Here is an 11,608-nt window from a genome sequence, read left to right as displayed (position 1 = left end):
CACCTCATCAGCTTCATTGATTTTTATAAATATCTGCTTATTCTGAATTTGAACATGTTTCAAACAGCCTGGGACAGGAGCAACAAAAGACCAAAAACACCTGTTTGGAACATGGTGACAGGTAAACAGGTTGATTAGTAACAGGTGGTAGTATCATGGTTGGGTGTGAAAGGGGCATCCTGGAAAGGCTCAGTCGTTCACAAGCGAGGATGGAGCGAGGTTCACCGCTTTGTGAACACATGATTGTATGAGGGATATTACGACATGAGCTCAGGAACACTTTGTAAAACCATTGTCAGTAAACACAGTTCATTTGCTAATGATTGCATTTTGGTTTTATTTTTAGTTTTCAACAGCATCACAACTTTCCTATTCTATTGAAGTAACATTTTTAATGCACTTTTACTTGTTTTACTTTTACTTGAGTACAGTGTTTTAAGGTAAAACATGAGCTTTGCCAGTTTTGGGAAATAACAGAACAGTAATAAAAAAAAAAAAATAACACAAACACTGGGTGAAAACACACCATTGTGTTAAATTAGCCCAGCACTGCATTTGTGCTATATTGACCCAAATCATGATCTAAAGAGAAGACCACCCACCCATAAGCCACGGACTTGCACTGTGTATCTGATTTTCAGATAATGTTATCTAAGGATAGAAATAAACGTATTGATTCGCTCACTTAAGCAATTTTCTTCCATCTGAAAAAGGAAGTCAATATGCAGCTTGCAGGGACATGATAAGAATTGATCATTTAAGCATAGGTCCGTAATAATGGCATTGTTCTTTCCCTGAATGGCTCCACCATGTATCTTGTGTTGCAGGTGCTCAAGGCCTGCCACCACAGGGCTGTAATCAAGCAATATGCTGGACTATAAAGTTTGACTTGTGGTGGGATGATGTGACCTGGCATATGCTCACCAATTTTATCCCATGTCAGGAATTTTCTCTGCGGTGTGGCAGATGGAGTCAGAATCTTTGATCTCGTGTTCTCGGGTTCTTAACAATACACATAACAGAGAAATGCATTAGCGAAGAAACTGTCAATTAAAATTACAAATGAAGAGTTTGGAGGCATGGCCTGAAGCTGCGATAAATGTGTCGGCGTTACATGCGCATCACTTTTCATGTCAGAGAGGCTAAATGAAACATTTCATCTCCTCACCTACACATGCAAATACAATCTTATTAAATGCACATTCGGTTCCTTGCACTTATCTGAAAGTTCAATGCAGAAATATTTCCATAACTTCACACTGAATTTTTATATCTGTGCTAAAGTGAAGCCCCAGTGAAACAACTCTTACAGTCAGATCCCCAAGACTCTGAAAATGTATTTTACTGTAGACTAGAATCAGGAGAGTGAATAGAGAATTTTTCCCGAAAAGTTCAATTTATGGGCAGCATGAGGAGATTTCAGGGATGGTATTTCAAGACAGAAACCCTGCAGTCTCTGCAACATACATTTAATTTTCTCATTTTTTAATTGCTGTGCCCTTGGCGGCCCGTTCATAATATCTGGTGGCCAATGGGTGGGTCACATCCCAGATTTTGGAAAATACTGCTGTAAAGAACCAAACCACCGCTGAAGATGCCTGTTGTTTAATTGCAGTTTAATGGGAAAGATGCTGCACTTTGAGCTCCCACATGATAGTGTCAAGTGCCATCTAGTGGTAAGAAGGTGATGATTAAACAGTCTCTGAGTCAGTGCTGTGCGTTTTGACTAGTTATTTTATATCAGTCCCTCAGGAAAATTACTTTTTATTCAGTCACTGAAGAAACAAAGAGGAACTATATTAGTTTATAGATCAATTACAATAATTGTAGTGGAAAGAATTTAGGCTTTCTATACAATTAATAAACAAAAGCCATTAAAGCTACAGTTGCCAAACAATGCACTAATAATAACACATAAAATAAGAAAGAAAACATGCAGATATGTAGCAAAGGTCCAAAAAGCCCAACAGGGTCATTCAAAGTAGAATATATTTCTTATCAATAATATTCATACAATGTATGCCCTGCTGGAAAGCCAATCCGGTGTCACCCACTGAAAGAAAATCATCAATCAATCATTCGTCTGTTTCATGTGCTGTTTTATCATCCTGGCTCGTTTTAAGCTGTACTGCCTCTTCACAAGTCCTCATATCCACAGCCATACTCTGCTCCTCTTCCAGCTTCTTGTAGTTGTAGTAATTCATGATGAAGAAATATATGCCAGGCACCAGCATCAACACTCCGCAGGCGTAGTACAAGTATTTGTATTCCCCAAAAATATCAACCAGAGCTCCTGTAAGAGAAGACGCACACCTCATGGGTCAACATTTTAGAAGTTTTGTTTAGCATTCAGAATCTGAAATTAAAATCTTAGTTGATCCACAGACCTGACATTGGAGGTCCAAGAAGCACTGGTGCGCACTCGATAATGGTGACAAGTCCAACTGCACTGGAGAAGCGATGAGCTCCAACGAGGTCCATCAGAACCTCGAAGAGCAGTGCGCAAACCATCCCAAACGCCACACCAAAGAAGACGGCATAAGCAACCAGACCCCAATATCCAGACGCCAGCGGGCACAAAAGGTGGCACACACCATTGTATGACACTGCTAAGCTGAAAAAGTACTGGATTCGTGGTCTTATCCACTTGGTGTTGCCTACGAGGCCAGTTGTCGGTCTGACAAACATGTCGACGAGAGCAAAAATAGAGAGCAAGAAAGCTGCTGAATATTCATCGATCCCTAGATGTTTGGCATAAGGAGCAAGAAAAACCACAGGAGCGAAAAAGCCAAAAAACATGACCACATTACCAATGAGATAAATGAGGAAGCCCCTGTGTCTGAAGAGCGAGGGATCTATGAATTTCTGCATACAGCTTTGACCCTTGCTCTCCTTTTGCTTTTCCTCAGGCAGAAGGTTATCTGATTGCACACCGGCACCAGCGGTCGCAGCTTCCTCAGCAGCCGCCCCGTTACACTTTGATGGTTCGCTTTTCGGCTTCTTTAGAGCATGTTTGTTGACTGGTCTCATCAAAGCACCGGCTACACAGCAGTTCAAAACAATGGCTCCCAGGACGAGGAAACTCCCTCTCCAGCCAAAAGAATCAAACAGAAACTGATTGAGAGGAGCCAGAGTGAAAAGAAAAACTGGGCTTCCTGCCATAGCGAGTCCGTTCGCCATTGGCCTTTTGACATGGAAGTAGGTACCTATGATTGTCAGTGCCGGCTGGAGGTTGAAGGCGAGACCTAAACCTATTGAAACAATAAAGCAGATCAATAACAGAGATTGGAGGATGGATTCTGCTTGGATCAAATGATTATACAGTAAAACCTGTGACAGTGATGCCTCATTAAATGGAAAAAAAACTATTTGCACATGACTTAGCAATGAAAATGATTGTTAGTAGCAGCTTTAGTTATCAGTTCTGACATTATCTTTTATGTACTTCACCCATGTACAATCATTTTCAGCACCACAGTAGGTGGATCATCTTTATTCAATTAAAGTTTAATGTCTGAGAGGTTTGTTTGCTTGCTGCACATGATAATTCATCCGATTTAAAAAGACCTTTAAAGAAAGTAAGGTCTAACCTAGATCTATGCATTGCTTTGATGACTCCTGTTTTTACAAGGTATGGACATTTCACTGTTAATCTGTCTGTCATGACGTTAGTGAACTGGCCCTGATAATCACAAAACTAGTGTGAAAGAGAGGAAACAGAGAGCAAGAAAGAGCAGCAGCAAATTCCTCAAAATCTAATAATTATTAAATATGATAAGTTAATTTTTAAATATGATTAGTAGTGAAAAAATAAAAACAACAAAACACTTACCTCCAATTACTCCAACGCAAAGATACAGGTGCATAATAGTAGTTCCAAAAGAAGCAAGCACCATACCAGCACAAACCATGACCCCACCGACCATAACCACAGGCCTGCTGCCATAGCGGTTGACAAGTATGCTGCTCACTGGTCCTGTGCAGAGGAGAGAAATGTCTCACTTTATGGCTCTTTCTCTCACTGAGGGTTTACAGCACCGAGGCTACACGTGCCACTTACCTCCTGCATACATAGAGGCGAGCATGACTGAGGACACCCAGGCAATCTGACTGTAGGAAACTGAAAAATATTCCTGAATCTCCTTAAAGTAGATGGTGAGGGACTTGGGAAAGGCATAGGAGAATCCTATGGAGATGAAAGAGGCTAAGACGACAACCCAGCCCCAGCCTCCATCAGGCGGAGTGTAGCCTAGATTGCTTGCTGCTGCAGGGGACATGTTTCGTTGCGCCGGCTGGGAGGTGGAAACAGGTAAAAGAAGTGAACAGAGTATAAAAATTGCACATCTCAAAAGTGATGGTAATGGTCACACAATGCAGACCCTAAGAGCTCACCTCCGCACAATCCTCGAAACTGTGCTGCCCAGGGTGTGAACCTTGTTGTTGTACTAGGCTGTGGCTGTCTCCCTCAGAAAGACCCTGCTCTAAGGCCTTTGATCTGATCACGTGTGCTTACATGATAAATACAAGTGACCACGCACGAGAAAAACAATAACCCCGCAGAGACGGTGATCTTAGGTCACAGAGCTAAGACTTAAAAAAACAACAGCCAACCTAGACAATCATCTGTTGTTAATCTGCGATCCTGCTGAGGCCCTTTGTTCTCCGTGTGTGTGAATGTGCTAGAGGTGGGCAAAACAAATACAATCCTGCATCATGGTACACTGATACAAACTGATACAAATGCCTTTATGTAGGACATTTCACAGGAACTCAACCGATACACTGTTCCTAGATAAAATAACCATATTGGAGAGTCGGTTTTTGGTCAAAATGTTGCAGGGGTGGGGAACATTTTTCCTGTTGGGAGCCATTTCAATTTTCAGTACAGCCCTCGAGGGCCGTACTAAGTTTTTGAACACATATATCACACTGACCTCTAATGCGACGGCTGGAACTTCTTCTCTTTGGCGGGGTAAGTATGATGTCAGATGGTAGTGATGATGATGCTACTCGCAGCTGGTTTTCCAGGTTTGAGCCAGTCGGTCGAGTCTTTGAAGGAGTCGCTTTTGAAAAGAGCTGCTCACAGTAGTAGGTTGTCCCAAGCAGAGACGTAAAGTTCAGTGCATGTCTCCTCCGAATGGGAAAATCCTCAGGAGGTGTATAAATCTTATAGAAGTCGAGCAGAGGGAGGTTGTTGTGCTTAACTTTGAGCTCGTTGTGCTTTGCAGCTCAGTGATTTTGCGTTGTCGGTTGTCAGGCACATCAGCTGGTTTAACTGGTTTAAACCTCACGTCCTGAAGCCTCTCACCAAATGTCTGAAGGAGTTTTCACACTCACCTACATATTCAGATGTCACAGCAGGCTTTTGTTCTTGCAGAGAGGGGAAATGCAGTGTTACCTTGATCCCATTCCACTTCCCAAAGCTTTACTTCCACTTCAAATGATTTCCCATTTGAAAGCAGAGAGCTGAGAAGCTGACTGGAGCTTGAGGTTCACCTCTGAGAGGTACCTGGTAATGTCCACCATGAAGGCCAAATAACACAGACACTTGCTATCACTGAGTTCCCAGGAAAAGGTTTTCTCTTCATCTTCAAGTAACAGTTTGGACGGTTTCTCTTTGTCTGGTTCTAGCTTGCTTGGGTCCAGACCTTTTGAATACGCCTACTCCACCAAACTGTTGTCATGCCGCTGTTGAGCGACTGCTATAGACAAGACAGGCGCTGCTATTGAGGCTGCTTTCACTCAGTTTTTACGTCGTTCCACTCCATTCTTAAAACCAGCAAAACCAGTTGGCATGGCTATGCATCAGTGTCACATATATTCCGGAGGCCGGACGTTCCCCACCCCTGATCTAGTGAACTGAATATCCGACATTTCAAGGTATTTTAATCACATCAAGAGAGAAATCACATTAATCCTTTATTACCATAAAGTAGTCTTGCTCATTAATTTATGTCACCAGCAATGGTCTAATACAACCTGATGGCTTACAATTTCATATTGCCTCACGGTATGTAAAGTAATATTGCAGCAGACATTCATAGATAAATAGATATAGTGAGCCTTCACACAGCTGAACGCTGGGACAGGACCCCCTAATGATTATAAGACAACAATTATTTTGTTGGCATCCGACCAGAACGCATCCCTTGAGTCTTTGCCACAGATGTGAGATCAAAGCCTCGTGGGACTTGTGGTTTTAGACTGCTAACAAAATAAGATGTGTTTTATCTTCATTTAAAATGCGGAGGCACTCAAATTTAATTAGCCATTACTGTAGACCCATTTAGCTTTGAGTATGAACACAAAACCCCGGTGTCAGGTCCCAGCTGTTCAGAAAGAATGATGAAAAGCATGCAAAAGAATCATTTTTCTTTGGTAAACGAGAACACGCTGAAATATTATGAGCTAACATTTACTCAATTACAGTTCCGAGGCACTTTTGAGCCATTTTGTGCTATTTTATACTCCACTGCATTTCTTTAACAACTTAAAAGACTAACTCCTTTGCAGATTCAGACCACAGATAAAAAAATATAATCAACATACATGTTACAACTGATTATTGTAAGTTAGGAAAAGACTTTATTGATCCCTGAGGGGAAATTCACAAGCTACCCAGTAGTATATGAAATAAATAAAATGGGCACCGCCTTTATCTGCTGCAAAATTTAAAGTGATGAACACATGAATACATGAGTAATTAGAATCCCATCACATAATGTGCATTATTCTGAAAGTTCAAGAATTTTGATACTGATAGGTTTGTACTTGAAAATGTTGAATGCATGACTTTAACTTGTGGTATTGTCACTTAAGTAAAAGAGTACTTCTTCCACCAGCGCCAGCCAATAAACGTACAGATATATTAGATTATGTAGCTCACGCTCAGCTTGGAAAAAAGCAGCAGAGTGAGACCTCTCGCAGCTCACAGAGAGGAGGATACACCGCTCACCACGCCCCCTTCACTCATGCTCCCGGTTGCTGTTATTAAACTGAATTAAACCGATTCGCCGCGGGTGTGGACTGCGCTGTCAGTAGTAACCTGGCAAGAGTGAGGAAGCCAGATTATGTTTGGTATAGCGTTACAAGTCGGTCGTTTGACTTGACCAGGGGGTCACCCCTGTTTATGTTACTCAACCGCCTGTGTAACACGTGGATGGTTGGCTCGTAACGTTAGCTAGTGTTAGCTACGCTGAAGTCCTGCAGTGTAAGGTAGAGGAGCCCAGTTAGCCTATATAGGTAGATAGCTAGTAGCAAATTCGTGTGTTTGGTTAGCTAAGTGTGTCTTCAGATGTTTTCCAAAGTAAGAGCATGTTTGGTCTCGGATTTGGCCAGGCTGCCCGGTTGTGTAAATTCAAATGCGGCGATTAGAGCGACACCTGCCCTGTGCAGACATCAACATCGGAACTTCAGCTCCGAGTCTGCAGATGTGAAGGTACGCGGCTGTAAGTTACTGTATTACTGCACAGTCTGCACGTAAACGCTTCATGGCTTCATGTGTTATCGCTGCAACCTTGAAAGACACAGCCATTCACCGCTGAAGGTTGTGCTGTGTGCAGTAAGCCGTCAATGTAGCTATTAATAAAGGCGCTTTGTATTTCAGTGTTGGACGGTGAATGGTGAACGAGCGTTGCCACATTCATGTTTGCACGTTTTCAAAAAGTTGTTTATTCGAGAAAAAAAAAACCCACCAGCCTGTCGTTAATATATTGCAAGAAAAGCAGACACGTCTCCGTGTTATCGTTTTCGTTGCAGTTACACTCAAACGTCCACGTTTCTAACAACGTTTCTGAACGTCCCGCGTGACCGCTAGCAGCTAACAGCTAGCTGATGGTTGGATAGTATCGGGTCAACAACAAACTAGTGGTAACGCTGGCGGTTAAACTACACATTTCCCCACTTAAAACAAATATCCGGCCAACATTTGAAGCGAGTCACCTTGAAACCTCTGGATCTGGACCTGCGGAGTGCGTTGTGGGTCCGAGCAGCACCTTATCCAGTCCGGTTTAACTGTTATGTGAACTTTAGCCCAAAGACCAAAGTTGAGAGTGAGAACATCAATGTCATGGAGAGGAGGGGGCACCAGATACCCCTACTGTAAACTGAAATGTCACAAGCGACTTCCCGTAATTGGGAAAATATGTGTCGGAGTGGTCAGTGATTCTAAATATGATGCATCTTTGTGATGTGTAATGATACAAATGTTTGATAGTTATTAGAATAATTAGGATTTAGAGATATGCATGAGAAATAATCTGGGTCTAAATTGGGATTTATTCAATAAAAAAAATATGAAATGCTAACACCAAATGTACATTATGACTTACTATCTCACAATTCTGTATCTCATTTTGATCTCATAATAATTTTGGATTAATCTTAGATTAAGTTGATAAGTGTTTTATTTTTATCATGCAAAACTGTAATCTACTTTTGCTTTTCCTGGTGGAAATGGGCTTTGATTTTCACCACTACATGTAAACTATAGAAAATCAGGATTTAAGTTACTTGCAGTTGTCTTCCAAGTCAAATATTAACTAAGTCACAGGGGTGTTTTCTTCTCGTGTTATTCATTCACTCATTTTTCTTCATTTTTATTGTTTCGAAAAGTTTTTACTTGATTAGCGTGACACAAAATAATGTGAGACTTATGCTTATACTATCTCTAATTTAAGCTCTCGTTCCATTTTGATGTTTTGCTGCAATCCACTCTTCACAGTGTCATTCACTGAATTGTCGCCCTTTGAGCAGTGGTTGTCTAGAAAGGTAGAAATGAGACCACTTCTAAGCCACTCCTGTTTCAGAAGTGTATCTCATATGCAGAACTGAAATATGTGCGGACAGTACAGTAAGTATTGTTCAGGTCTCACTATAAGATGATGTCCATAAATGTCTTAAAGTATCTTTCACCTATATAAGCATTAAGCTATGAAAGAGGCCATTCAACGTCTGCCAGCTGGAAATCTCTCCACTACAAGTGAAGACAGCAGTACTGTTATCATGTGTCCCTGCTCTGTTTCAGGTGTTATATGATGGACTTTGTCCCATTTGTGTGACGGAGATCCGGTTCCTCCAGTTTCTGCGGAGAAATCAGCCTGGAAAAGTGGATTTCATCGATATCTCCCTGCCGGGCTACGATGGAGCGAAATACAAGGACATCAGCTACGAGATGGCCATGGAGGAAATGCATGTGATTGATGAGAAAGACGAGGTGAATTTACATTCTGCTAACTGTCCTTCAACTGTAATATCCTGTATGTCAGATTGCCATTTTTGCATATTAGCCTAAATGTAGTATTACATTGTACCAAGTCAGTTGGCTAACCTCTTGTGTATTGGCAGGTTCACCGTGGGGTCCCAGCGTTTGCAGTCATGTACGGTGCCGTGGGTCTTGGCTGGGTGGGTCGCTTCATGATGTGGCCACCTGTGAGGCCGTTCATGGACAAGTCTTATGCCATCTTTGCCAGGAACCGCTTAAAGTGGACCGGACGTGGCCAGGAGTGCACCACAGGGCGCTGTGAAAAGAAAACAGATGGGCCACAGAAAAAATGAAGTATGTTTAATAAGATACTGTATAAAGATCATGTGGTTTGTCCTGGTCAGTGGTCCATTTATAATGAACCTGTCTGAAGAGGTCTCAAAACTGCTGTTAGCTTAAGGGAAGTATTGGCTGCCTGAGTGTGGATGTCTGTCTAAAGCCAACATGTGATGCAGAATTTCTTTACTTGTAAGACTGTAATTGTAAGTAAACATAGTTTGGTTCAGTTGAAGTAACGGAAATATCTTCAAACATGAAAATTGTGACAAACAAAAGTTCTCTAATCTACTGGAAATGGCCAGAATATTAAAAATTGATCTATAATGTTAAGTGTCATATCAGCATCCAAAGAAATATGACTAGGCTATATATATGTTTTAAAAAAACAGCGTAAAAAGCAGCTCACTCTGACTAATAACACCAGTTGGCAGAACACTTGTAAAGATGACAGATGAGACAAAAGAAACTTTGGATACTGACAAAAATACAAGCCTAACCTTGACAAAGATGCTGGTGCAGAGAAAGAGCCTCACTGCAAAAGACAGAGAGTAATGGAGTTCTGTGTATAAGACTGTCATACTATGACAAATATAGAGTCCAGAGAAAATCACTGAAGCAAGATGCAGTCAATTTCCTGCCACACACGGCGTCTCAGATTGAGGCTCATTTCAAAGCAGATAGTGAACCAAACTGTCAGGAAGCTGCCACTAGATGTCATTGTAAGTTTAAAATAATATCAGCTGCGAGAGTGAAATTGTTCCGTTTGAACTGCGTGATATGACAGCCATGATTATTGACCACATCATGACTGACCTGTTGGTTTAAAGCTGCCTTTTCTTTATATGCCTTACAGACAGTATAAGCAGAAATGATGAGTTCAGTAGATCCTTTCTTAAAGAAGTGGGATAAATCAATTATTAATGTGTCTGACAAGCGAAAGTGACTGACCTGACATGATGTTTTTAATTTGAATGACTCTTTGTGAGTCATTTCTGCGAGTCATTTCAAACTCTCTACGCTCGAGAGAGTTTTTGATCTCGCCGCAGCCTCTCCTGTTGTGAGCGTGCTTCATTAACGACACATTGCCATGCAGAACAGTGCGTGCTTGTTAAAGGTTACATGAGTTGTGGGCATCAGACGGTGATGTGTACAAAACATGCTCAGTGATATATTTCAGTTTGACTCTTATGATTTTAGTATTGCCATTAGCTTCCCCACAGCCACAAACTAAATGACTTAAATTCATTTCAGATCACAGCCTGTAAATTACTGGGTAATTATATACAAAGTAGCCATTAAAAAGTATTTATTGTGAACCTATATGTATATAGAAGGGAAGATAACAGGTATGTGTAAAAGTAAAGTGGAAATAAATTATGCTAAGTGTTCATTTGATTCCTGAGTGCTTATTTAACATTAAAGGGTACAGTTATGTTTAATTGGGTAACAAAGCAGGAGCAATGGGTCAACGCTGTTGGCATAGAAATAATTTACGTTCTCATGTATTTCGAAATTATATATTTACAAAAAAAGACTGCTGTAAGTGCAGTACTTTGTTGTTTTATGGGTTCTGTTTTGAAAATGATTAAGTATTAGGCTATGAAATAAGCCTCCATTGTTCACCCCCCTTTCTCACTGATGTTATGTTAAGTTTATTATCTAGATTCTTGTTTGGTTTTGACGAAGTTGAAGTGCCTGTTCATGACATACAGACTAGATCAGCTGGTGCCCTGTTTGTACCTTGTAGTTACACAACATAAACTGGGTGATTTAAAAGGTAGTTACAGTGTAATTACACCCCCCCCACCCCCCCCACCCCCCACCCAAATATGTTACCAGTGTGTACAAAATTTTTACTGTGTAACTTGTGGGTGTTTGCCACTACATGCATGTACTTGTCTTGTATCACATGCTGTAGCCTGTGCCCAGTTTCTAAGAATTACAGTGTGTGTTTTCGTGTGTGTTGTGCCGTGACGTAAGAAGCTAACATCAGCTCCCTGAGACCCTTTAAGTTATCACCCCCTCCCTAATTTTAGCTACAGGCTACCAGCCCTGCAGTCAGCAGTG

The 11,608-nt window shown here is 41.3% G+C and overlaps 2 protein-coding genes across 3 annotated transcripts; one reads left to right on the top strand and one right to left on the bottom strand.

Moving 5' to 3' along the window:
* Window positions 1–315: 315 nt before the first annotated feature.
* Window positions 316–4,967, bottom strand: LOC139335553 (monocarboxylate transporter 2-like). 2 transcript variants are annotated; one of them, XM_070969204.1, is made up of 5 exons: window positions 4,935–4,967; window positions 4,061–4,292; window positions 3,833–3,976; window positions 2,388–3,251; window positions 316–2,293 (listed from the first exon to the last, which is right to left on the bottom strand). In XM_070969204.1, exons 2-5 carry the CDS (start codon window positions 4,275–4,277, stop codon window positions 2,076–2,078), a joined length of 1,443 nt encoding a protein of 480 aa, XP_070825305.1. In that variant the 5' UTR covers window positions 4,278–4,292; window positions 4,935–4,967; the 3' UTR covers window positions 316–2,075. The 2 variants fall into 2 exon arrangements, with proteins under 2 accessions (XP_070825305.1, XP_070825304.1); XM_070969203.1 differs by lacking the exon at window positions 4,935–4,967 and adding an exon at window positions 4,393–4,438.
* A 1,965-nt stretch (window positions 4,968–6,932) lies between these two features.
* Window positions 6,933–10,935, top strand: LOC139335552 (uncharacterized). The gene is made up of 3 exons (XM_070969202.1): window positions 6,933–7,438; window positions 9,026–9,214; window positions 9,346–10,935. The coding sequence occupies exons 1-3, from the start codon at window positions 7,295–7,297 to the stop codon at window positions 9,553–9,555; spliced, it is 543 nt and encodes a 180-aa protein (XP_070825303.1). The 5' UTR covers window positions 6,933–7,294; the 3' UTR covers window positions 9,556–10,935.
* The last annotated feature ends 673 nt before the right edge of the window (window positions 10,936–11,608 follow it).

Source organism: Chaetodon trifascialis, chromosome 8 (genome assembly GCF_039877785.1).
Source record: "Chaetodon trifascialis isolate fChaTrf1 chromosome 8, fChaTrf1.hap1, whole genome shotgun sequence".
NCBI lineage: Eukaryota > Metazoa > Chordata > Actinopteri > Chaetodontiformes > Chaetodontidae > Chaetodon > Chaetodon trifascialis.
The sequence above is the reverse complement of the archived record's forward strand: the minus strand, read 5'-3'. Positions and strand labels throughout refer to the sequence as shown.